This window comes from Manis javanica, chromosome 13 (assembly GCF_040802235.1).
Source record: "Manis javanica isolate MJ-LG chromosome 13, MJ_LKY, whole genome shotgun sequence".
Classification (NCBI taxonomy): Eukaryota; Metazoa; Chordata; class Mammalia; order Pholidota; family Manidae; genus Manis; species Manis javanica.
The window spans coordinates 53,234,088-53,261,809 of record NC_133168.1 but is presented as its reverse complement, the minus strand read 5'-3'; the positions used below and the strand labels follow the sequence as shown (position 1 = coordinate 53,261,809).

Genomic DNA, 27,722 nt, shown 5'->3' with positions numbered 1-27,722 from the left:
ACTTTGGGTTGTTTGGGTTCATGTCCGCGCCTGGAAAGTTAGAAAATACGGAATTTACCTTCCTGCTCGTGTCATCAATTATACTGCGGAATACATGAAAATCGGATTTTCCTTTTTTGTGAGTCTTTCTCTTGAATTGTGTAACTGTTAACTTTAATCCTTTTCTTATTAACATTTCAATTACTTCTAATGGTCTAAAAGGTACCCTGCAAACCTGAGACAGCAGTTTCTTTTTGAGGTTTCAGTGCAAAATTTGATTGGCACCTTCAGAGCGCAAATCGTATTTATTTAAGCCTTTTCTATCTCTAGAAGTTCGGGTTGAGGGTCAAAAGAACCACTTTTGCTATCAAGCTTCTTCATTCCAAATAAAAAATTTAAAATATCACACCAATGTCAGGTCGTTTAGCAATATAAAGAAAGATTTATTTTTGAAAGTAGCAAAACTTGTTTGAAAAAAATAGATATCTTTAAGTGAATTACTTTATAAATGTGACTGTCAAAGTCAGCTATTCTATGATCTACATTTTACAACATATTGTACAAAAGATACACATTGATAGGCTCTAATATTATCTATTTATATATTTATAATTACATATTGCACTTGGACCAGCAAGGCTCGCAGAGTCATTCATGGTAGAAGTTAATCAAGTTAAATAGATGGGAATCTTTGTAAGTACAGTTGATTTCCTCTGGTTTGGAAACGAATCTCCTCGTCGCTGTAAAGTGTTCTCGAAGGGTGGGACAGGGAGAGGAGCGTTGCGAGGGGAAGCAGAGACAGAGAGCAGGGAGGGCAGGGGTCGCCTTCCCGGGGCCGTTTCCCCCGGGAGCGCGCCTTTCCCAGACTCACACCTCCAAGGTCAGGACGCCGTGGTTCCACATAAGCGGCTTGCGGTCACCACTTCTTTCAGGTCACTCTCGGGTTTCCCGGCCACCATAAAGGGCCACGTCTGCAGGAGAGAAGAGGGTGGAGGAGGTAAGTGGCAGTGGAGGCGGGGTGGGGTGGGCTCGCAGCAGCACGCTGGGGGCTGGCAGCCTGCTGGAGAGACGTTATCTCTGCAGTTTACTAGGTGTCCTGGTGCGCCCCATGGCTGGATAAAGCAAAAAGCAGCATGGACGCCAAATCACGGCTCCGGGTGGTAGAGGGGTTCACACTAGGCTTGAATAGAAATCTTAGAGAGGAGACCCTTGGTAAGCTCTTGCCTTGAAACAGCCCAGAGGCAGATGCCAGGGTGAGTTTAAGCCGGGAGGCCAAGAAGGACCTCGCGCCCACTGAGCACCGGGTCCGAGAAGAGCCTCTGTGGCCCGGCTACTGAGATTCTCGTCGGCCTTCCTGGCTGTCTTCCGTTCACCCCCATGTATTTCCCTAGTGTCAACTTTCGTTTCCTTCATCACAAACGCGGGGTTTGGCCACAGTTTCTAAATTAATCGCTAGCTCTTAAGGAGAAAAAAAATAATGTGAAGAAAAAATTATACACACATATTTCATTTAAGATCGTCCTCTTATTGGGCTGAGCAAGCATAGCTCTCTCTTCCCTTTTCCATGATGTTTTATAACAAAGCACACTTAACTTTTTTATTCCAAAATGAAGGCAGCAGCAATTGTAAATGAAGGCAGTACTTTCATTTTAGTTCCACGTTTTAAAAAGCTTTTTATTCATCTAATTCGAAATATAAACTTTTAACTGGAAGGGAAAATATTTTTCACTTCAAAATGTGTTTTTGCCTTTCTCGCAATTCCTGAGGCCAATTCAGTGAGAAGACAATTCAAACCTTCAAACCTCTCTCACTAGTGCTAGTGATAAGACGACTTTTAAGGGGAAACCTCTCCTTATCATATATAAACAGAGGTGCTAGTAAGTTGTTTTTCTTTAGAGCCTAGAAGCTTTAAAATTAAGCCAAATAAAAAGAAATTAAAAAATATTTCTTAAAGAATAAAATGCATTTGCGAAAAAATATTAACCTCAATGAGCATTACTTTATTTAAAAAATAAACAGGCTGAAAGGGCATTGCTTTCAAGATAAAAATAACATTCTTAAATCTTGGTTGAGAGTGACCTATTTTAATATTTATTACACTAATCCTAGTGAAAATGTACTGATTATGTTGAGATTTGCTGTAAATTCTGGATTTAAAAATGTTAATCCACCTACTGGAGAAGTGTAGTATGTTTAAGTAATTGGGAATTTTCAAGACAATTATGGGGGGCATGAATGTGTCCAATGCTAACGGTCCTAAATATATTTGGAACAGAAACAGAGTTGAGTGTTTTTATTTCCAAGAAATTGAGGGAAAAATCAAGTTCTACTTTTCAGCTTAAAGAAGAATAAAGGGATGCATAAAATGCCTTCTCGGCGCGCAACAGCTTGTCAATTTCCCTGTCCCTCACCAGCCCCGATGGCGCTGGCGCAGATGCCAGCTCCAGACACTTGCAAAGTCCTAACTGTGCTGCCACGTCAAACACTCGCATAAATCACCCCGCTCCGGCGGCTTGAAGGGAGGGCAGAGAGCGAGGGCCGTGTGGGGATCTCCTGCAAAGGTCCCAGGAGGCGCTGGGCTGGTGGTGGCCGAGGCGCGCGCACACGCACACCGCAGGCAGGGCTGTGGTCGCGCTGGGCGAGGGCGCACGGATCACCGCTGCAGCGCGCGAGCACTTACCAGGTTGACCGGGTGAATGTAACCGTTCTCGTACTTGTCGTTCGCCAGGATCTGCCTCAAGTGGGCGATGTAGCTGGACGCCAACCTGAGCGTGTCCAGCTTGGAGAGCTTGGTGTCCGGGGGCACCCAGGGCAGGGTGGTCTTGAGCCTGGAGAAGGCCTTGCTCAGCACCCGCATCCGGGCCCGCTCGCGCGCGTTGGCTGCGTTGCGCTGGACCTGCTTCCCCTCCTGGCTGACCCCGCTCAAGGGGCTCTTCTTAGTGGGAGCCTTCCTCCTTTTGCCCAGGCCGCCACGGCCCTTCTGGGGAGACCCGGTCTCGCAGTTGGAGCCTTCTTCGGTGCTCTCATTGGAAGTCACAAACTCCTTGTTCGAGTCCATTTTCAGGCCGTCGCAGTCCAGCATCTCCACCTCTTGAAGATCCTCCACATCGCTGAGGGAGCCGGTAGACATGTTTGGGGGAGAGGATGAGAGAGACAGAGGGAAGGGAGGGGGGAGAAAGAGGACAGAGTAAAGAGGGAGGGAGAGAGCGAACCCCCGAAACCAATGGGCCCCCAAGCGTGGAGTGTGGAGCAGCCACCTGGTGCTGGGGATTGGAGCTGGGGGTCTGGTGGAGTCTCACACTCCTTTCCCCTTCGCAGAGTTGCGAGAAGGAACCGCGAGGGCTTCTGCGGGAAGGAAGACGGCGCTCTGTTTCCCCACCCCGGAGTCGTGGCCTTAGAGGAGTGTGAGAGAGCGCTGAGGAATTTGGTGGACACTAGGAATTTATCTGGGGAATAGAGAGGCGGATCCTTGCAGCCCAGGGGAGGGGCCTGCTAGGCCCCAGCAACCTCTTAGACCCCTTTCATAATCGGAGGGAAACTCTCACGCACAGACCCTGATTTCCAACTTGTAATGTAAATCAATTCAACTGCAACACGCAAATACCAGACACCTTCTTCCACTTGGGCCCAGCCAAAGAGGAGCAAGCTCCACCCACAGGGCCCAACTCCTAAGGCCAGCTTTCCCCCTTAAGAGGTCATAGCTGGCTGTTCCTGAGAACTTTAGGAAAATGACCAGATCCTTTTGCTCTTTCTGGGCCTTCCACCCACAAATTTCACAAGCATCCCTCATTCCGCTGCCCCGCAAGAGTACACCAGTTAAGAAGACCCAGGCAGGGATCAGTTGTCCTCTGCCAACAGCCCCATAACACTGTGGACATCTCCCCACCTTAAGTGGGGGAAATTAAGAAAACAGGTGCTCTGTAGAATCTTTAGGGTGACAGCAGAGAAAAGTACCAAAAAAAATCCATCTGCACCTGGTCACTTTAAAGACATCAAAGAACTGCCTGTGTATGCACAAACATACTTGGCCATAGCACACCTACACACTGACAATTTAGTGGAAGTGGGGAGGAGGGATGAGATAGAGTAATAGGAGCATGCGGAGAGTACTTTGCCAGTTGATAATCTTCTCTTAATGAAATTAAAACTTACCCCTAAATTTCTTTCTGGAAATGCATTTAGCATTGTCTTAAGAATCTTAGTTGCTCTCAGACATCGGACTTTGCCAGGGGATTCTTGTTACCTCCCTCCCCGTTGCTGCCTTTGCTTTCTCCTTACTTTTGCTACCAGGGTTCCACATATGAAACTGACATCACAAAACACTAGGCAGTATTATTCCTTTGGGACAACTTCTTTTCTATCCCTAACCCCAGCCTGGATCATCTTTCCTGGAGAATAAGAAAGCCAGGAGAGTAAGGAGTAAAGCAGATGAAACCAAGGGACTGAATGAAATTGGTGAAATGAAATCAGAGAGAATAAAAGCATGAATCTCTCTTCCTACTTCTCCAGGTTTCTTGCAATTAGGCATTGCAGATGAGGGGCTCGAGCAAAGTGTAGGAGTGGCTTCTGAGCTTTTGGCCCAGAGTCTGCACCTCTCTCCTACGTTAAGATATCATATCTCTAATCCGGGGCTCAGCTGGGAATTCACTAACCTCCAACGTTTTGTTTTGTTAGCAGGATCTTGTTTGTTTTCCCCCTATGCTGTAAACTAAACAGATTGTCAGCAAATCAGTCTTTATTAATGAATCAGTGAGACACCCCCCAACTACCATAATATCTTTGCCCAGGATCCAAAATTTGTTAATCACCAGTGTAGAGATTTATGAGCTCTCTTATTTTCTGTTGTTTGTGCAGGTGGAGATTTAAGTGACCATATCCACCACCAAGATTTATTGTGAGAGAGTGACTGATGTTATAAACCAGGAAAAGGACTCTTCCCACAGCAGGGATGACAGAAATATCAAGCTGAAGTTGCCTTTGTCCGCAGGCACAAATGATCCAGTATTACAACACAGAAAGTATAATAATTTAATCTGGGATCTGAGACAGCATTAAAAGAACACCCAGCAGGCCTGTTAAACATTTCCCCACTGATTTCCACACTAATTTTCTTTGGTTTGCCCTCCCTTGTCTCAGTCTTGGTAAGACATGAAAGTTAAAGTTATTTTTAGATTCAAAGAGTTATGTGAAAATGGGGATTGGCCAATACTTTGTGAAAAGTGTGTGTGTGTGTGTGTGTGTACATGTGTGTTTGTATAGCTATTGAGATATCCGCAGATTATTTATTTGGGCTCTGGCACAGGATAATAATTTGAATCAGAACTATGGCCTTATCACATACCAGGGTATTAAGCTGTTAAGATTTTGCTTCTTGGGACACTCTTTTATTGGGGGAGGGAGAAGATCTGTTTTTCTGTCACACCTTAGCTGGTAGGCTGCTCAGGCGTTTGGGGGTATAGTATCAATCACAGTAATATGTACCACTGAATAGGCTTCTGCTATTTTTGTCAAAGTTAAGGATAGCAATTTCTGGAAGGGAGCAAAACTAACTTAATGCCACAAACGGGCTTTTGTGCCTGGCAATTATTATTATTATTCTGTAGATGGTAAAGAATCAAGTCTACTTATCCTGCAGTGATGTGTTTAGGCTGGGAAGGGCTAGTGAAGTTCAATAATGAACTTTGGGGTGATTGTAAAGACTCTCTAACGGATGGCTGCCAGTTTGGGAGCAAGATGAGGAGGCTGTTATTTAAGTATCTTGATGTGAAGTCTTGATGAAAGTAGATTAGTATGAACAATATTTTTTTTCTCTTGACATTTTGTGCCTATCCCTGCTAATAAACACTTAGGAACAAATGGGTGGGGAAGTGACTTACTGTTGGATTCTACTGAGAAAATCAGCTAGGCTGTACTTAAGCTGTTCTAAATTCTCCCAAATTTATATACTTTATTTTGTGAGGAGAGAAGCAATTTTGAGAAGCTGTATTAACTATTTCAGTAACAGGAGAAATACTTTGAATATCACTAAACAGAAAACTAGTGGCAGAAAAGCATGAAACAGTTATTAAAATTTTTACCTTATTTTTAAGAGAGAGTTTGTACCCCAGAGACATCTGGTCAATTTGCTGCACACTTCTAACAATTTGTTTTGCAAGAAAGGCTATCTTTGAAAGATTTTAGTGCTAAGGAAAATTTATCGCCAAAAGTTGTAAAATAAAGATTAGGCATGGAATGTATCCTTGAACTTAAATCCTGGTTTATCAACTGATAAATTTTCAGGAAGTTCAAATTTGATTCAATTGCACTTGGATGGAATAATTTGATTCCTTTTTTATGGGAAGGAAAACCTCATAGGCTTCTTTTGAAATGATTTCATATGCCATCATATTCTCTTCCCTGATGTAGGGGGAATGTATCTCTAAATTCGAATTGTAACCCTTTTCTAATACACCCTATTTTTTTGTCCAGAACCCATACAGGCTGGCAAATTGGTGAAACTGCTAATTTGCTCTTTTTCCTTCACTTCTAATTAACATCATCAGGAGTGTTATTCTCTTTATTTGATAGTAACCACCCCCCACTTCAACAATGTGCTGACCTAGGCAAATTGATGCCTCCTTCGCCATTCAACATCATTGTCACTGTATCCTTTTGCTACTGATTGCTTTGCACCTTCTGCTAACAAGCCCACTGAAACCTGATTCTATTTTATTAAATGGTGACCTTAGCATTATCACCCCTTGTTGAAATTGTAATGGTGCTGGCCTGTTATATTATGAGAGCTGCAGTGAATATAGCCTAAGTGATGGGATTCATGGCTGTCTAAGGAGGTCAATAACAGTGATGCAGGGTGTTGATGTTATCTCTACCTGGCATCATTTATGATCAGTAGTCACCTACCCTCCCTGTCCCTTCACATTTCATTCAGTGAATTGTAGATCTAATGCCACAGCACTATGATTTAAAGCTGGCAAACAAAAACAATAAAACCCAAAGGAAAACTCATTGTGGTTTTTAGACCCATGAGATAATCTGGCATCCGTGTGTTCCATACTGTGACTTTGAAAGCAACCAGGCCTGTGCACATGGAGGAGAGAGTTTACCTTAAGAAGCAAATTGGCTGAAGGAAACTCAGGCAGATAGTGAGAGGTAAAAACTTTATAGACCCAGTTTAATGGCCTCCTAAGTCTTCTAATATTAGAATAATTTTATTAGACTCACACGATATTAGGAAAGAAGGAAGGAAAAACTGAACACCTCTCTAGTCAGGCACACATGAGGTTCTTTGCCTCCATTCTGTCATTTTATATAGAATCTTTCTGTTGATACTACAGAAAGAACTACCAGGAAATCTTAACAGCAATGTATGCCAGAGACTTTCCACCCACAACAATGAAGTTTCTGAAAAACTTGCTTGAGTAATGACTTTCTGTATCTTAATGGAAAGCCTGAGACCAAGTTTTCATAAAAAAGAATAAATCTTGTGGATTATATGAAAGATACCTATAAAGCATCTATGTTAAATATGGTTTATTGATGGCTATAAAACAGATAGAGACCACTGTCAGACTCCTTCCTGTCATGTGAGGAGAAGATGAGCATTAGAATCAAAGCCTCTTCTTGGAGATGAACTCCTTGTGATTATGTCCTCATGGTTTTAAGTGTTAGGGAGCCCAGAATCATGGAGTTTAGATCCCAGGACCAACAGAAAAATCCTGAGAGTGTAACCTCTGACCTTAATGAGAGTGTGACCTCTGACCTTAGAAATATGGATTATTTCCAGGTGATGTATTTTTAAAATAGAGCTGCCCTAACTGGGTGGGGCTGAGAACCAAGGAGGCTCAAGGTGGTCAGGAATTTTGTTCAGGTTCACATAAGTCATCAGTAATAATATTGCCTCATGAACTTGTGTCCTGATTTGCACTGTAATAGTCCTTCCACTAAACCAGATTTCTTTGAATTGTTTTTCCTATTTGAATAATAATATGTATGAAAAGACTTATATTATTAGTAGCCCATTCAGTAGCAATTGCATCCTGAATTACACAAAATGAGATAGGTTTGTGGTAGGGGGTTTAAGTAATTTAAATTCCAGAATGACCCTGTTAAAATAAAATCTCATCTCTACCATGGGGGCTTAATAGCACCCAAAGGACACTCCTTCCATAAGCACGTCCTCAAATCTGCCCTCTTCTCTGTATCTCCTCTGCTAATCTCTGGTCCAAGTGATCAAAATCCTCTACTTAAATAACTATAAAAGTCTCCTAAAGGATCTTTTTGTTTCCATTCTTGTCCTTCTAAAATCCATTTCCAACAGAGTAGTCCAAGTTATTCCCCTGTTTAAAGTCTCTCAGAGCTTCTCAGCTCCCCACTGTGTTCAAAATAAAATCCAAATTTCTTACTAGGGCTTGCATGACTCTTTACTTTGCTTACTACCCTTCAACATGTTTGTGTCCCTCAAGGACACTCTATCAGTGTCCACCCTATGACCCTTGTCCTTGTCAGTGTCCACCCCATGACCCTTGTCCCTGCTCTTTTTCCTGTTTGGATGATCCCCTCTGGCTCTCTGCATGGCTGGTTCTTTGTTTCTTCGGTCTAAGTTCAAGTGTCACCTTCCATGTAAAAACTTCCCTGAGTATCCCCTTAAGAATATTTCCATCCCATCATCGTATTTTATTTATTAACAGTAAGTAATAGTAGCCAACATTTGCTAAACATTTACCACAAACCAGACACTGTTGCATGCACTTTCCAGATTAACTCATTTTATTCTAATAACTGTCCTATATGATACAGGAAACTTGCAGATGAGAAAGCAGACATAGAAATTAAGAAACATGCTTCATTCACAAAGTGTGTGTTCTCTTGTCTACTGCTGTGTAATAGCCCAAATTGCTGATGTAAGCTATCACTACTTGTCTTGGTTCTGTAGGTTGACTGGACTCTCCTCGATGGTTCTTACGGCAGGTGTCTCGTGCTGTTGCAGCCAGACGGCAGCTGGAGCCGGAGTCCTCTGAGAGCTTGATTAGGCTGTACATCCAAGGTGACTTCTTCATTACCAGACCCATGGTCTTAGTGAGATGACTAGGACAGCTAGGTTCTGGTCAGGCATCTCTTTCCATACAGCCTCTGCACATGGCTTCCTCAGCCTGGCAGAGTCAAGTGGCTGAGCTTCTTACATGGTAGCTGGCCTCCTCCCAAGTGAGCATTGTATAAGACCCAGGTGGAGGCTGAAACTCTTCTTACGACCTAGCCTCGGAAGACACATATCACTTGTGCCTCATTCTGCTGGTCAAAAGCAAGTAATGGGGTCCACCCAGATTCAAAGAGAGGGACCTGTATAACAGCATGAATACCAGGAGGTATGGTTTAGTGGGGCTGTGGTGGTGGGGTCGTCCGTGGAGGCTGGTTACCGCAATGAATAAATGGCAGAGTCAAGATTTAAACATACATAACGTGACTCTAGAGCCCTCACTTTAAACTGCTAATATGTTTGGAAATTATTTTGTTTAATCATGTTTACTTTGTTACAGTATCTTGCTCCTGCATCCCATCTCCCCTTGCTCCCCCTTCACCATAATGAAAGCTTCCGGAGTGCTGGGACTTTGTGTGCTGTGCTCTGTGGCATGCTCAGAACCTAGAGCCAGGCAGATACATCATATACACTTAACAAACAGTTGGTGAACCAGTGAGTGGACGTTCTAGACCAGAGCGTATGGAAGTTACACTATAAACTATAAGATATGTGTGTTCTTTAGAGTACGAACACAACTCCAAAATACAGTGGGTCAGCAAGAGCCACTTATCAATGCAGAGCTAGGCAGTTGGTCCAGGGTGGATGGGTGACTTTGCTCCACAAAGACACGCAGGGACTTAGGTTCCTTCTCTTGTTACTCTCCCACCCTGTGAGAGGGTTGAGGAGTCCTTCCACATACAAAGGTGAAGTCAGTTTACCCCTACCTGCCCTCAGGAAGGATGAAAAAGAGGGTGGAGGGCAAGCAGATTCCTTGCCCCAGTACAGTCACATTGGAGATTAGGGCTTTGACAAAGGAATTTTCCTGGGGTGATGAGGGGTACACAAATCAGTCCATAGCATTTATCTTTGGAAATTATAACTGAAAAAGTGGTTTTTCTTAATTATTATTTCTAATTTCCAAACTATTCAGGAGTAAGAGAAAATATGCTTAAGACTCTCTGTCCTTTGAGGGTTTGCCATGTACCAATGTCATTATACCAATAGCAATGACAACAATAAGAACAACAAACTAGGTTTGTTTGTCTTGGTTTTCTATTTTGAGGAATCATTAAGACGGAGTGTTTTAAATCTAGATTCATGGTCTATGACGAGGAGGGTCATCTGATACTCATTCCTAAACTTTGCAAAGGGCAATTCTCCTAGAGAAAAGAGGACCATTCTTCAGTTAGAAGCTCTAAATCAATTCTAAAGAAGCCATTAGCAGAAGAATTTAGGAATTCTTCATCCAGTGCCTTTGAGTATGCCACACAGCTCCCACACAGAAATAGACATGGGTTAGATCAATTCAGTAATAAAATTTACCACATGGTTTTAGGGGATTACTCTATAGACAAAACAAAGAGTTGATTGACTATGCTGGGGTCTTTTTAACTGGTCACTTTGACATATTTTAGATAAAGCCAGTATTATTTGTGCTAAAATGTTAGATACTAAACTTCCTCTCCTATGAATAAATAAATTCTTTTTACTTTTAACCCTAATGGAAAACTGGCCACAGTGAGACAATCTGCCTAGGAGGGATAGAGTATATAACATTTTCAAATGAATTTGGGCAGAAGAGTGAACTAAATGTTAGGTGGAAAATGTAATGCTCATATCTTATTAAATTATAAAACATGAATAGAATTATAATAATTCTTGAATATAATGAATAGAATTATAATTCTTAATAGAATTATGATTTTGTTCTCATAAGTTGTTGCAAGATAGCAGAACACTTTTGGTCTATGAACCAAGTGACTGAGTCCAACTTCTGCTTACACAATTAACTAGTTGTGTGAACTTGGGCAAGTCCCTTAACTTTGCTGGGTCTCAGCATCCTATTCAATGTGATGAGAGGAGGGATGGGTCATCTAGTGTTTGGGGTACAGTGATATATGTAATGTGATGATAATATATGTAATGTGACTTACCTTAATGTTTAACATATAGCAAAATTTTATTTATATATAAAAATTGTTTGTAATGGTGGTGGTTGCTGTGATTCTTATCTCTAAGGCCCTTTTTGACAGTAGCATTTTATTGTTTTGTTTTCATTTTCACTTTGGACGAGGGGTAGGATTATAAAGAATATAAGACTTCCAACAACAAAAACAAACACCTTCTCTAAAAACCAACTAAAAAAGTGTGTGTGTGTCAGGCAGAGAGGAGCAATTTCAGTAAAATCTAGAATTCTATTTGGATAGAAAGCAGCTCATTGTTTCAGTCACAACATTAAAAATCTCGTCAGTATTAAACTGTAACTACTGAAGTTTTTACCTTCACTTTCTGGTGGTTAAAATAGTTCTTCATTAAAAATCATTCCCTTACACCCCCAAATTAAATTAATGAAGTCTGTGGAATAAAGATGTAGCATGTTTTGTAAGGGTCCCACAGTAGGTCGTTTATATCATCAAGCATTTGACCCTAGAGGTAAAAAAAATTACAAGTTTCTTTACTGTGCAAGTAGCTACATTTAAAATATATTACCAAAGATTGCAACAATTTTTATTTTGGATGTTTATCTTAAAATTGATGCTGGGTTAGCATTTCTTTTGAATGTCTGTGTTTTTAAAAAGTGTTGGAATTCTATTAATGATTTGCTGAGGTATGGATCCATTCTAAATAATTGCTTGTGTTTCTTAGAAAAGAAAATTGACTATTTACAATGAACATAATCTACTGCCTATTCTTTGATTTTGTGTTAACAGCTTTTAGAATTAGAGCTCAGTAGCAAAAACAAAACAAAGAACACCTTTTTCTAGCCAACTAACCAGGAACCAAAAGTCACATCCTAGAATCCTGGCCTCCAATTTCATTCTTGTAGAGAAAGGCCAGTACCTTAAATAGCTTATGTCTTTTGTATTTGTGATTGACAAATGGATTCAAAGCTTTTAAAGCCTAAGACTTATATTAGTTTCCTAGGGCTGCTGTAACAAATTACCACAAAACGGGTGGCTTAAAACAACAGAAATTAATTTTCTCACGGTTCTGGAGTCCAGAAGTTTGAAATCAAGGTGTTTACAGGGCCATCCCCTCTCTGAAGGCCCTGCGGAAGTATCCTCCCTTGCCTCTTCACCTTCTGGTGGCCCCAGGTATCCCTGGCTGTGATCACATTACTTCAGTCTCTATCTTCATTTTCTTAGGACATTCTCTGTCCTTCCCTGTCTTTTATAACCAGACTCTCATTAGATTTAGACCACACCTGAATCCAATATGATCTCGTTTTTATTCTTACCTTAATTATATCTGCAAAGATCCTATGTCTAGACAAGGTCACATTCTGGGGCTCTGGGTGGACATGAATTTTGCAGGGATATTATTTGACCCACTACACAATTCCATTTTTCTTTGTGGTTTATACTATCTCTGACTATAACCAAAGATCTCAAGTTGGGTCTTCATGGAGTGAGAGAATCAAAGTGGGTAATTAGAATATATTTAGTAATTTGCATCATGAAGAAATTTAGACTTACATTGGATCTTTATACGTATGGAAAATGGAGCCAGTCTTTACTTCTGGTGGTGGGGCAAGTAGGTGGGGTGCTTCAATCAATCAAGAGATCACCATTCACACAAAAATGTTTTTTAAAGTGATGCTGTTAAATTAAGGTTTTACAGTTTTAGAACAGACTGGAAAATAATCATACGCCTTGAATAATATATTTACACCTGACTTCACATTAAATGGAGGCAGGTAGTAGAATCGTGAAATCTCTGTTTTTGTGTTGCTCAAGTTTTAATAGCTTCTAGTTTAGTGTTTATAATTTTCATGTATGTATTTATATTCATATACATTTCAAGTCTTGCAAAGTATCTTAAAAAATCATCTATGAACTGAACCAATTATTTCACATATTATTCATTATTTTGCCATTAAGGAAAATACTTGCATCCATCATTTTCCCATGAGTGCCTAAGCAAAATCTGGGGGAAGGGTCCAAAACCACAACATAAATGATATTTATAACGATCTCAGGGTTACTAGCGGACAAAGTTTTCATTAAATGCTCATGCTCCAAAATTGGGAAAGGCCTTGAGACCTGTATCTTTTGCTTCTCATTCTGTGCTTAAACACAAAAGGGGTTGGTGTAAGGGGGACAGAGCAGTCTGAGTGGAGGCTGAGTGTTCGCCATCCTTTATTCTTCCCTCCTGCTCATGTCTATCTAACTGTCTGTCCTAACACAACCAGTGAAAATTTATTCTGGACCAGGCAAGCATCTGTATTGTTTGGTCGTTTGGGGGAAGCTGGAGCTAGTAAGGACCTGGGTCTACTCCAGTCAGCTGCCCTGCCCTGCTCAAGTGCCCTTCTGTCCTCATCTCTGCTTACTCAATCAGTTTGCAACTCAGAGGGGACAGTTAACTCTGAATTTCTCTTATTTTTCATGATGTAGCAAAACTTTGGAGTACACAATATTTTCTTCTTAACATTGACAAATACAAATTAAGAGAAGTAAATAACTTTATTAAGAGCCATTATTGTAAAACTGAAAAATAAGTAGATCAAGTAGTCACAAGCACAGTTACAAATGAAAGAAGGGTGTATTTGAGTCAAGGATTCCATTGTTAAAATACAAATTTGTAAAACAGTAAGGGTCTTCTGAAAGTAAGAGATCAGATATTTACTTATAAACACAGCATTTATGATAATCTGCTAAAATTATTATCTAATACAATGATTTTGACTAGATTCTAGTTTCAGTGTCCTGGGGGACTGATTTCTACAATGTTAACATGGAAAAGAGGTATATTTCTATTTTTTCCTTGCAGGGTATTGTTAGGACAAAGGCCTTTTTGTTTGCAATGCAGGCTTGTGGCACAATGGAATACTTTAAGTGGTGCAGCTAGAAATGGGACCATCTCACAGTGAGCTGTCTGGCTTCTCTGAATTTACTTTGAATGCATTGCACTCTTTTGGAAAATAAAATTTCAGCACATGACCTTCATGGGTTGAAGATAGGATAAGGATAGCATGTAAGCCCTTTTCTCCTACAGTTCTCTCTTTATTATGGGGTCTTTGGTGAGATATGAAAACTGGCGTAGATCTTGAGCAGCAATTTATACTAACAGAAATACACTGGACTGGTGGGAAAAAATGCTAAAAAATGACCTTCCTGAGAAATTCTTTAGGTGCACTATCATCACTGAATTATTTAGTGATGTTTGATTCAGATGTGTTCTTATTTTAATCTGTGCAGATGTGTTCTTATTTTAAAGAAAACATAGACATATAAAACAACTCATGTTTTACTAGACTTTCATTTTTTATGTTGGAAGTGTTATTGACACATACCATATGAAACTAGTTAAAAGAGTAATATTCTCTCAAAGCCTCTGTAGATAGTTCTTATCTTTCACCTATAAAAATGACATATAGGAATAAGACATTCTTTCTCACACCTTAGAATATTAATGAATTTTCAAATCAAGTGATTGCTATTTATTAAAAAAATATTCAGAGTGCCATCAAACCTCAAACCCATTGAGAAACCAAGTATCTGGAATGATATTCTTTTTTTTTCACATAACACAAAATAAAAATGTAGTGCAAGCTAGGCTGATGGCTATTTGTAAGATGGCAGCATAGTCTATCATCTTACAATTTTATCTACAGGGAAAATATTGGGAATGATAATACCTTTTTTTGACTGTTTCTGGAATGTTAACATCTACACTAACACATTCACTTACATTGTTTGTATATATGCCAAACCATTAGGGGAACTTTCATTAGTAGGACTATATCCCATCCCCAATTTTTCCTCCTGAAATACAAAGACAACAGACAAAACCGGTATTTTGAGAAATAACTTAAATCATTTAAACAATTGCCTTCCTATTCTCCTCCACAAGCATAACTATAAATTAAAAAAAATATTTTCTTACATTTTAGCTTCATTTCCTTATATTTTAGCTTCAGGTCTGATCTGTATTGAGGTAAAAATGCTGTTTCCTTTCAAAATTATATCTGAAAGAGTGGGACCAACTTGGGCAAATCATCCTTTCATTCCTGGCTCTCTGTGGTTAGTTTCCTCTGAAGGCATGTTTGGTGTACAATGTTCTATTCTACTTCAGTTCACAACTACTGCATCACAAACCAAACTCAGCTGAGTGTTGCAAACCTGTGGAAGCAAAAACTTAAATACCTCTGACAGAGGGAAAGAGGGTTTTAAAAAGAGTAGGCAACGCATAAGTCATAATGAGGGCTGTGAGTAACTCAATAGTGTAAGTAGCTATTGACCTGTCCACTGAGTTACTGAAACCTCTCCCGGAGCTCCAGGAAGGAAAATAAAGTGTTAGTAGAAGTTTCCTGTAATCCTTCCTCATCATGATATAGGATCCCTTGGGGAATTTGCTGTTGTTTTAGGATATTTCTACCTCTATGTGCAGCAGTGGTTCTTTCCAGTGTCATATTCTAGGCTCCTTAGTGAGCAATCCAACTCCTTCCTCACCCACATGCCGCCTTCATGAGCAGGGTTTCCTGAGTTGACATATCTCTCCCATTTAAGTTTTACTTTAAAATGGGCACATAACACACTGTCCATGAAAATGTTAAAATTTAGCAAGCTGAACTGTTTCTTCAAAAGCCCAAACAACTTCAGTAAGTGAAATAAAAAAACATTAAATAAGTGAGATCAAAAAGCAATACCAAAAATAATCAGATTTAGGATTTTAGAGACATTATGACAGGATAATTTTTTTGAGCAGCTCTATTGAAGTATAAACTCATAAACCAGACAATTCCCCCTTATAATCCAATGATTTTAGTAAATGTGCAGAGTTACAGCCATCACTACAATCCAATTTTAACCATAAAGTTCTTTTTTTGCCCATTTGCAGCTAATCCTCATTCTGCCCCCAGCCCCAGGCAATCATTGACCTGCATTCTGCATCTATAAATTTGCCTTTCCTAAACACATTATATAAATTATATAAATCATAAAATATGTCATGTCTTGCAACTTTCTTCTTTCATTTGGCATAATGTTTTTGAGGCTCACCCATATTATAGCACATATTACCCTTTTCTTCTTTTTAATTGGTGAATGATCATTTTAATTTTTTAACCAAGTATTTGGCATAGTATGTAAACACAGACCCAACAAAGGCCAGAACTTTGACTTTAATATTAGCAATTATATGTTAAGTGTTTTAAAGAGAAACAACAAAATAAGTACTCTCCCTTCACTTTTGAAAGCCATAATGAAGTTTGGTGACTAGTTCCTCATAATTTCTACTTAGGTTTCTTATGTAATTTGTTCTGAGAAGGCTGTAATAGAGTTAGCAGCTTTTTCTTTATATCGATAATTTCTAAGAGAGAAACTATATTCCTATCATGACCTTTTTATACAGACATTAGCTGGGATATATTCTTCCCCGCCCTAGTCCTCCAGATTACATTAGGCATGAAGAAAAAGGAAAAAAGTGAATAGCAATACAAGATAGGAATCAAAGGCTTAATATTATATTGAAAAATTATATGAGCAGTAGACTCAACATTACAGTTGAATCACAGGAACATAATGAATGAAAGATCAAGTCTACGTACACTATGATTGCTTAGGGATACATATACACATGATGAAACTATATAGAAATACAAGGGAATGTTGAATGCAAAATTCAGAATTGTGATTTTCTCTAGGAGCAGTAAAGGGATGTAACCAAAGGAGTACAAAAACAGGTTCACTGGTGTTGGCAATGTTCTAGTTTTTATATTGAATGGTGATTCTAGGTTGTTTGTCTTAGTCCTGTTGGGCGTATAACATAATACCACAGACTGGGTGGTTTATAAACAACAGAAATGTATTTCTTAAAGTTCTGGAGGTGGCGAAATCCAGGTCCAAAATGCTGGCAGATTCCACATCTGAAAGCCCACTTCGTTGTTCTATTTTTTCACTGTGTCCTCACATAGTTAAAGGGGCCAAGACCCTTTGTAGGGTCCTTATTATAAGGCCACTATGAGGGTTTTGCCCTCATGACCTAATCACCTCCCAAAGGCCTCACCTCTAAATACCATCACATGAGATTAGCTTTCAACATATGAATCTGGAGGGTAAACAAGCATTCAGTCTATAGCACTACTTTTTATTATTAGGTTTCATAGCTTACATATGCATTGCATACATGTCTTTTGTGTGGATCAGATATCATATACCATCATAAGATATAAGCCATGAAACAAGCCTGATGCAACCCATAAATCATTAACTTATTTGTCTTCTCAAATGATTTATAAACAGATTTATATTTCTCATAAAACCATTCTTTGATAGTATTGAATATTTCAAATGATAACATACAAAGGAAAATCTAAACACTTGCCATATGACTTCACTTATATATGGAATCTAAAAAAACAAAACTGAAACAGACTCATAAACACAGAGAACATACTGGTGGGTACCATAGGGGAGGGGGATGGGAGAGTTGGTGAAATAGTCAAAAACCAACCAACCAAACAAGAGAAAATCTCCTGTCCACCCTCCAGCAGTATGCCAGGAAGAACCACCTGTTGAAAGTGATAACTTTAGTGAGGCCAATTTTTTACTGACTGAGTATCTTTGGGGTTCACTGCCTTTGGGATTGACTATCCAGTTCTCTTTCTCATTCACCTTTTAGGACTTTTCACTACTCATTAAGCATTTCCAGAGGAGGGAAAGGAAAGGAGAGGAGGTGAAATTCAAAACATCCAATGTTATTTCAGTATTGGTTAGCAAGCTGTGTTGGTAAGAGCTCAAGGACAGACTCTGAAATTAATGACCATACTAAATTTTTTTTTATTGTTGTTATCTGTGAAATTCACTGTAAGATGTTCTCTTACATTATTTATATAGAATCCTAAATAAAAATAATTCTTCGGTATGCTGATCTCATCAAGTAACATAAAACCCAAAGGGGAATTTATTGGCTCTTCAGGGTGAAAAGTCCAAGGGTATATCTTAGTTGGTTCAGCACATCAAGGTTTAGTGCTTAAACATCAGAATTCACCCACATTTTTCCCTCTGCCTTCTGCTGGGTTATCTTCTGTATCAGGCTCCAGATGGAATCAGAATTGCTGCCTGGAGGTCTAGACATAACTCCTGCCATGTATAACCTCCTGTGTATGAAGGCTCTTCTCCTACATGCCAGCAAAAGGGCTCAGGGCAACTCAGTGTCTGAATACCACACAAACTTACCCCTGACAAAGTCTGTGGTTACCTTTTCTTTTTGGTCTTCTAGATAAAACTCTTGAGTAGATCGTATCTGTGAGCTCACTTTCACTTCTTATCCTTGTAATCAAGATTCTTTCCTTGACAGTATTTTGATCTTTTAAGGTCACCATCAAATTTCTAATGATAAAAGCAGTGGCCTTTCCTTTGGTTTTCATCCTTTTTGGTTTCTTTGTAGAGTACAACATGGGTTAGTGAATATTTTAAGCCAACTGTTGAAACCTACCACTCAGAAAAAAAAAATTCCTTTAAAAATATTATTGCTCACTAAAAATGTTCCTAGTCACTCAAGAGCTCTGATGGAGATGTGCAGTGAGAGTCATGTGGTTTCATGACTGCTAACACAACATCCATTCTACGTCCAGGATCAAGGAGTCATTTCAGTTTTAGTATTTTTAAGCCAATTCAAGTATTTTCTTTGTTTTTTAAAGTGTAAAATCTGTTTATTGCTTACAAACTGCAGTCTGGGCCCTTCTCTCTTTCCTGCTCCAGCAGAAGCAATTTTCAAGTATTTTTAAGAAATACATTGTGTAAGGCTACAGTTGCCATAGAGAGTGATTCCTCTCATGGATCTGGGCAACATAAATTGAAACCTTCTGGAAAGGATTCACCATTCTAGATGCCATTAAGAACATTTGTGATGCATGGGAAAAGGTCAAATATCAATATTACCAGGAGTTGGGAAGAAGTTGATTCCAACCCTCATGGATGACTTTGAGGGATTTAAGACTTGAGTGGGAGAAATAACTGCAGGTGTAGAACTAGCATGAGAATTGGAAGTAGAGCCTGAAGATGTGGCTGAATTGCTGCAATCTCATGAAAAACTTGAATGCATGAGGAGTTGCTTCTAAAGGGTGAGCAAAGGAAGTGGTTTCTTGAGATAGAATCTACTCCAGGTGAATATGCCATGAAAATTGTTGAAATGACAACAAAGGATAGAATATTCCATAAAGTTAGTTGATAAAGCAGTGGCAGGGTTTAAGAAGATTGAGTTCAATTTTGAAAGAAGTTCTACTGTGGGTAAAATGCTATCAAACAGCATTGCATGCAGCAGAGAAATCATTCATTAAAGGAAGATACAATTAATGTGGCAAATTTCTGCTGTCTTATTTTAAGAAATTACCACAGCCATCCCCATCTTTAGCAACCACCACCCTGTTCAGTCAGTAGCCATCAACATCTAGTCAAGACCCTCTACCAGCAAAAAAGATTATGATTCACTGAAAGCTCAGATAAAGGCATTTTTTAGCAACAGAGAATTTTAAAATGAAGCTTTGTACATTTTTTAGACATCATGCTATTGTATATTTACTAGACTACAGTAAAGTGTAAACATAACTTTTATATGCACTTGAAAGCCAAAAGTAAATTTGACTTGCTTTATTACGGAATGGAACTTGCAGTGTTTCTGAAGTATGCCTGTATATAGATATATGCATGAATATACATATTATGTAATGTTTATTTTCCTCTTACATACTTGGGATCATACCTTGTTTTTACACACACACACACACACACACGCACCCGCACACATGCACGTACACATGATTTATTTGTAAATTTCACAATATAACTAGGAAATATTTCCATGGTAGCAAGCATAGATCTGCCTTATTCCAATAGTTGTATAATATTGGTATCAGCATAATTATGAACCACAATTTAATCACTTGCTGATTGATGGACATTTAAGTTATTAATGTTTTTGTGGTCATTCAAACAATACTACATCACATTTTCTGCCCAAGGTTGTGTTACTGGTTTTCTCATTTCTTTCTTTTATATTTAATGATCATACCCATTTTCAAGTCTTTAATTAGCATTTCTATACATGTGGTTCTCCAATTAGGTCTTTATATTTAATTCCTACAGACTAGGGATGAATTTTCACATGCCAAAATGAATATATCTCAAAGGCAGCATGTCCAAAACTAAGCTCTTTACTTTCTCCTTCAAACCAATTTCTCTGTGTCAACACTGATTATTGATGAGAAGGAAGCCTTTGTTGTTGATGACAAGGAAGAATTGGGATTATGATGGACCAGACTTTTCACAGAGACTGCCAGCCTAATCAAGCCAGTCTGGGCCCAAGTTAAACAAGAGGATGAAAATAAGGTTTTATAATAATGAAAAAGCAAAATCTTTAAAATAAAATCCTTGAAAAACAGGCTTCAAATAGAGAGAATATCTAAAGTTGTGAGATGTCAAAAATTATCTGTCATAGCCTTGTATTCTTTGAAAAATTATGGTGATCAAAATCCAAGCAACAAAAGTGACCCAGTCAGATTGTTTTTGGTTAGGGTTCAAGTCACCTTGGATGGTATGAACAGGCAGAGTGCCCCATACAACTGGTCAGTTGGTCAATAACCCAGATTAATCTTGGCTTGTTTGAGAAAGTCTTTCTCAGTCTTGTGGTATTATTTTAAGAATCTTGTAATATTATTGCAGGAAGAGCTGATATTCCTTGGGTAAGAGCAGCTATGGCTATACTAGTGGTTAAAATTGAAATGCTTCCATTCAGGCTGGTTAAGTACTTCAACCTTGCCACATACCCATCAGTCCTCCCTTGTACCTCCACAGATCTCCTCTGATTTAGCCACGAAAGGGTTTATGCCTGGAACAGCTGAAGGGGCAGGTGGGTCGGGGAGCTTAGGAGCTCACTTCAGTACTATATACATCCAGTTTTACTTGGTCAATGGTACTGTTGTTAAATATTTTGAATAATGTTTGGAGCATACAAAATTATTTTAAAAATAAGAACAGGTGTGAGGATGATGAAGCAAATTGAAATGCAATTCAAGGTATGAATACATTTAAATCCATTTAAGTATAATAGAAAGTTTTATAATTATTGTGATCATTTGTGTGAATTGTTTGAATCACTTAACTTTATCATGAATTAGATTTGTGATGAATTAATTGTGAGAAGTTTGACTAAGTTTGAAATAATTATTGAAATGATTGATGCCTTTTTGTTAAATGTAGGTTTTCATTTATTAGTTGTATAATAGCTTTTACTTTTAGTAAAACTGTAAAATTAAAAAACTCAATAAACTGATAAATATACAAAGTAAAAACAATAAGGATTATTCCTGTCCAAGCAGGACTCTCCTTAAATATATAAAATAATGCTGTCAATACCTCCAAGAGCCCACGCCTCCTGTGTGTCTCAGGCTCTTTTTTTCACTTGGAAATGTTTATTAGAACTTCCCATGTGTTAAGTAACAGACAAGACCCTGCAGACTTTATCATTCACCTGCCTCTTGTTCTTCCTCATCTCCGCGTTCTTCACCAGGTTGGGATGTAAATAAAGTTAGCTGCTGCACACTAGTTAAAGTAGCAGGCTGTATCTGCAAACTGTGAATCAGCAGATGCAATGTTGGGTGGGCTTTTTTTTCCTCCTTTATTTTGCATATGTTTTGAACTCAGGCATTTCTCTGACTTAAGCTATTTCATAGATTTCAATGTGTGCTTCAGATAAAAGAGTTGAATTTGTTTGACTGAAAAAGAGGTCTTAAGCAGAAAGGGATCCTTCATTTATATGGACTCTTGTCTTCTTTGAGTGAACTGGCTGCTGGAGAGAAATGGGTATCTAGGAGAGAACAGCACAGCTAGAATGTGGGGTCAGTTAGGTTTGGACAGGTCATTCCATTTCTGCTGCTTTCTGTCTGTATGAGTTTGGGCATAATTAACCTCTTCTGGCTTCATAGGGTTGTTATGAGGATGAATTAAAATTACACACATGCACAATTAGCATATCCCAAATGCCCAATCAGTAGTCACTCCTACTAGTCACTCCTACTATTAGGTACTCTATCTTTTGTTTCTTGTGTGTTCCAGGTTAAGGTTCTTTTTCTTCCATTTTTTCTAAGTAAAATTTATTATTTATCTAATCACCTATATGTATACCTTAACCTAAGTTTCCAGAGAAATTAATCTTTATAGTTTGCGCAGTGGGAACATTGACTTGTAAACTATTAATCCCAACCCTGTGTGTTAGAGCAAACCCACTTACCATGAAAATGAAACTCTATATAAGTAAATGATTATAAAGCCATAGTAATCATTTATGCATGATATGAACAACAACAAAAACACCAATTTCAAGGCAATTAAAATATTGACCATTTCTTAAGATTTTCATTGTAACAGAATTACATCTGTATCATTGTTATAATTTTGATGGAACTACTAAGCTGGTTTTACAGATACAAGAACACTTTTATACCATATGACATTTAAGGAAGTTAAAGCAAAGGTATGTATTTGAAAAATTGTGCCCGTGCCTTTTAACAGACCAAATTTCACTGACAAAATTATATTTTACATTTCTTCAACGCATCTAGTAATTTCATAGAAATTTCATGTTGATATGCTCTTAAGTAATATTCTTTCTGTATTAGATATTAAGAATTTGCAAGATTACAAATTTATTTCATCAATATTAGCTTCTAAAAGCACTAGTTCTATTTAAAAGGCAGGAAATAATTTCTGCCAAGGTAAAAAGTTAATGTCGTACTTTGAAAAATCTCTGATTCCCAGGGAAAGAACTAATGTGTACCAAGTGGGCTGAGTGCTTGACATATATCATCACATTTAGTAGTCAAAATAATGTCTTTAGGTAGATGTTATGGTCTCCTTTTACAAATATAAATCTAAGAGCAAGTTTGCTTTTTCAAGAAGCAGGAGGTACTTGATGGGATCAAGGTTTTTCTGAGGGCTATTTCTCCATTGCCTCACACTGTTTCTCAATTACCCAGTTCTAATAGAAATTTTTCTCAGTGGAGAAATTTCCAATTGTCTTTCTTTGTCAGATGAAATGAGGTTCTCTCAGAGATAGATTCTTGGGGATCCACCTTTTTATAATTGCTCAAACTATTTTAGGGACATAGTTCGGTATCTTTGTAATACTTGTAGATACCTATATTACACACACACACACATATATACATAACTTTTTAATTATGTTTATATTTTCATGAATTTCAGATTTGAGAAATCCTGCTCCCAAGGGTATCTCTGTTTTGAAGCCACAGACACAGAGTGAGCAAGTCTCACTCCTCTCAACAGCATCAACTGCAGAAGCCAGAAACCAGGCCTGATTGACACTTCTTTCTCACCTTCTACATAGAATAATCTAGCACCATGCTCTGTGGATTCTACCTTCAAAAAAATCTACAGACTCTATTTTTTCCATTTTCTCAGTCAACATTAGTATTCATGCTACCATTACTCCTCACCTTGATAACTGCAGCTGGATCCATTTCAAGTGGTCTCCACACATCCTTTCTTGCCCACCTCTATCCAGTTTTCCTAATGCAGTCAGAGTACTCTGTGGAAACATGAATGTAATCAGTTCAGTTCTCTGTTTAAAACCCTTGGCTTTTCATTGTTTTTAAAATAAAGAGCAATACTGATTTTTGGTGGGAGAGAGATTTGAGCATGGCACATATACTGATGAGAGGTTTCAAATATGTGCAAAGGGAGTAATGCCTTTTCTCATGGCTTGGTATTATGAATACTTAGTATTGCCTGCTATGAAGACAAAAATCACTTATCTAGAGAATTTTCTGAACCATGATATTTGTACTTGTGTGTTGTAAGCTCACTTACAGGGCTAATGTGGTAGATAGGAGGGTGGTAGAGTATAAGGTTTAATGGTATGGGCTTTGGAGTCAGACTGCCAATGTTTGAAACATGCTTGCTCTGCTTCTTGTCACTGGAAAACTTACTTGACCCCTCTGGGCTTCAGTGTCTCCATCTGGAAAGTAGAGATACTAACAGCTCCTTTTGGGAGGATTAAAAGGGATAATACATGTAAAATCTGCTGTGGAGAGCTTGGCACATAGAATTCAGTCACTAATAGCTGTTCTCACTGGATTCTTTAGCAGATAAGCAACGTGAAATTGAGAAGACATACAAATTTTTTTTTCTAAACTGCCATCAGATCAGTAAGTGAGAGCTAAGCAATATAAGGGTAGGTATTATTCTTACACATTAAAGTAAATTTTAAATTAGATATGAGGAGAAATGACCAGAGATAACTAGAGAATCAAAATAATTTAAAGGTATTTCTTTGCTCAATTATAGGAAAATATTGATGATTTTGTAGAAAAATATGACAGAGTAAAACTCAAATCAGAAGAGACAGAAAAATCTAATCTAAACCTTAGAAGAAATTGAGAAATTGTTAAGACTTCACTATACTCCTCACCTAAAGAGCAACAGGACTAGATAATTTTATCAGGGAATCCAACGGTCTCTAAGGAACAGATAACTCCATTATTACTTAAACAGCTTCAGAGAATAGGGAGAAATCTTCTAAATTACTTTTATGAAGCAAGTATAAAACTGATGCCAAATTTAAAAATGCCAGTGTATTTGCACTTGCCACAGTCATTCACATACCCAAGACCTCAAGTCCATTTTCATACACATCTTTGTAAAAATCTTTACCAAAATATGAGTAAATAGAATCATATGAACAGACCAATATGATAATATGTTCAAGTCCAGTCATACACTTTTATTTATATGGCTACAATGATGTTTAATATTAGGAAACCATTAAAATACTCATTTTGTTAAGTAGGTCACCAGAAAAAAATAGAGTCATGTTCTATATGTGCTAGTCATTTGAAAAATGTTAACATCCACTATAAAAAAACTTATGACATAATTAAATAGAAACTTCTATAGATGTGACAAATATAGGCGATGACACATTCTTGTTGAAGTCAAGAACAAAAGATATATATTATCTCTACTATTAGTCTTAGCTAAGACAATTTAAAAAAAGGAAAAAAAATGAGTTAGTAAAACTAATCCCAAAGGAAAATTTATAATTGTTTTTATATAATACAATTATATGCTTGCAGAATTGAAGAGAACCCATTGAAAAGCCATAGGAAAAAAAGAACTAATAAATTGACAACTGTAAATTGATGTACAACATCAACAATTCTCTTAATACAAATAACCTGATAGAAAATAAAGGGAAGAAAAGTTTCCCATTACAATAACAACAATGAAGGATTAAAGAAATACTAGGAAAAAATTAAAAAAATATGCCTTATATCTAGTAATAGGAATTATTTATTGAGCATTTACTATTGCCAGATACTGTTTTAAGTGCTCTGGATGGGACTTTTCACTTAATTCTTATAACAACTCTCTGAGGGGTATGATATTATTATAACCTGTGAGGAAATGTAGGTACAAAGTATTTATGTAACTTACAGACTTGAGAGGCTACTCTCTTAATCAGTGAAATATAATTCCTCTGGGGCAGTATAAAACTCCCTGAAGAACATTTTTTTTAATAAGAAAAAAAATCTACCATAAAAATATATGTTGTTCTTGGTTTAAAGAATCAATGTTTTGAAGACATCAATTCTCTTGTTTCATTAATACATTTAATGTAATATCAATAAAAACACACAAAAGATTTCTTTAAAGCTAGGTAGGCTGGATCTTATATTGCCAGAAACATTCCCAAAAGGAATATATAATAAAGTAATAAGGGAGAAATGGTGCCCTATATTAAAATACATTATACAATTATATTAAATTGTATTAAATTATATTAATTGTCTGTTGATATTGAGCAAATGCACATGTCATTAGAACAATATAAAGAGTCCAGAAATTCAACTATAAATGAAAATTTAATTTCTGGAAAAAGTGACATTTCAGATCAATGGAAAAAATGTTCCCTAATAAATTATGTTAGTACAAATAGGCTGTGCCCCTACTTCACTGATTTAACCCAAGTAGATTCTAAATGGAATAAAGATTTTAAAAAGTAAAATATTAAAACTAGAAACTACAAGGAGAGTGGTCAGGAAGTTAAAAAAATGTAATATGTGTGTGTGTATGTGTGTAAGGGAAGAAGCTTTCCAAGCAAAGATAAAACCTGAAAGCCATAAATGAAAAGACTGATAAATGTGCTCATATACAAATTCTAAACACAAATTGAAAGATTTCAAATAGGAAAAAAAGTTGGAAATACATGACAGAAAGGGCTTATTTCCTTAATCTATTAAGAACGTGGCAAACCAATATGAAAAAAAGCCGACAACTCAAATAGCAGCATGGATAAAAGATATGAAAGAGAAGACATACTTTCCATAACAGAAGACTTGACCAAAATGTATACCACTACCCTAGGATAAACCACCTTTGTATATATATTCCCCAATATGTTCTTGTGAATATATTTTTCACAAAAAAGAATTGTATTTTATAAGAATTCATTTTATCTTACACATTATAAATAACTTTGGGTATCATTAAGTGTTCTATGACATCACTGAATGGCAAAATAATATTCATGTTGTATGTACTTGTTTCTAGTTTTTTGTTATTGTGAATATCCCTAAGTAAAATCTGTGCATATCCTTGTTTCCATTTAATAAATTCTCAGAAATAGAGTTACTAGGTTAAAGAGTACACACATCTAAAGTCTTTTAGATAATTTTTGGACATTATTAGATTGTTCTAATTCATACATTTTTCAAGCCATATTTAGGAGTAGCTGTTTTATTGGATTCTTATCAAAACTAGAAAATCTTAACTAATTAGACTATCTGAAAAGGTATCCTATTAGTGTTTCAATATTATATAAATCATTACTATTGAGATTTTTATATTTTGTATAGAGATTTTACTCATTATGTATGCTTACTAACTTTTTTTCTTTTGTGATTTCAGGCATCTATTTTGAAGAAATAAATGCTGTGTCTAGTTGGCTAAATTATCTCTCTAGATTAGAAACCAGTCATCTGATCATTTTAATTTCCATGATCACTAGCGTAGGGGTTGTGGCAATCAGTTAGGAAGTGTTATGAATAGAAACTGAACTCTTAAGCAGCCTCTATTAGGGAACCTACATATGCAGACTCACCAAACACTCAGACAAGAAGAAAAACCTGATGAGTCATCACAGAATTTGGATGGTCTCCAGTGTTCTTCCTGATGGTGGAGTTTTTTACAAACGCTTCCTATACTTATTTTCTTATGATTTTTTTTACATAATAAACCCAGTACTTTAGAACTCTCCCTTCAACGGGGTTGGCTTCATTTCCAAGGGTCTGGGGAAGATACGAACAGCTCCGTGTTATATTGTCAATTAAACCAAGGTGGAAGAGGGGGAGGGTGGGTGCCGTGATAAATGAGCAGTCATTTCAGTGTTTTCTTTCCAGCAGAAATCAGAGCCAGATTACACTTTATCTCGCCCTGACTTTTAGCAAGATAGATTGCCACGCAAAATTTTCAGGTTCAAATAGTCTCCA

General features: G+C 37.6%; 1 protein-coding gene and 1 long non-coding RNA gene across 3 annotated transcripts; one reads left to right on the top strand and one right to left on the bottom strand.

Annotated features, from left to right (window-relative positions):
- Positions 1-401: 401 nt before the first annotated feature.
- Positions 402-3,419, bottom strand: TCF21 (transcription factor 21). Of its 2 annotated transcripts, XM_017648403.3 has the most exons (3): positions 3,237-3,419; positions 2,660-3,089; positions 402-950 (listed from the first exon to the last, which is right to left on the bottom strand). In XM_017648403.3, exons 2-3 carry the CDS (start codon positions 3,059-3,061, stop codon positions 861-863), a joined length of 492 nt encoding a protein of 163 aa, XP_017503892.1. In that variant the 5' UTR covers positions 3,062-3,089; positions 3,237-3,419; the 3' UTR covers positions 402-860. The 2 variants fall into 2 exon arrangements, with proteins under 2 accessions (XP_017503892.1, XP_017503891.1); XM_017648402.3 differs by having other exon boundaries at positions 2,660-3,419.
- On the top strand, positions 884-27,471 carry LOC108389913 (uncharacterized). Its single transcript, XR_001851381.3, has 4 exons — positions 884-976; positions 8,912-9,022; positions 24,318-24,406; positions 27,142-27,471. It is a non-coding gene; the product is annotated as an uncharacterized lncRNA (long non-coding RNA).
- The last annotated feature ends 251 nt before the right edge of the window (positions 27,472-27,722 follow it).

Excerpts from the sequence above, each read along its gene's own strand:
- TCF21 (XM_017648402.3), bottom strand. The coding sequence starts at position 3,109 with ATGTCTACCGGCTCCCTCAGCGATGTGGAGGATCTTCAAGAGGTGGAG. Across the intron at positions 951-2,659 it reads ACATTCACCCGGTCAACCTG|ACGTGGCCCTTTATGGTGGC; the intron begins GTAAGTGCTCGC and ends TCTCTCCTGCAG.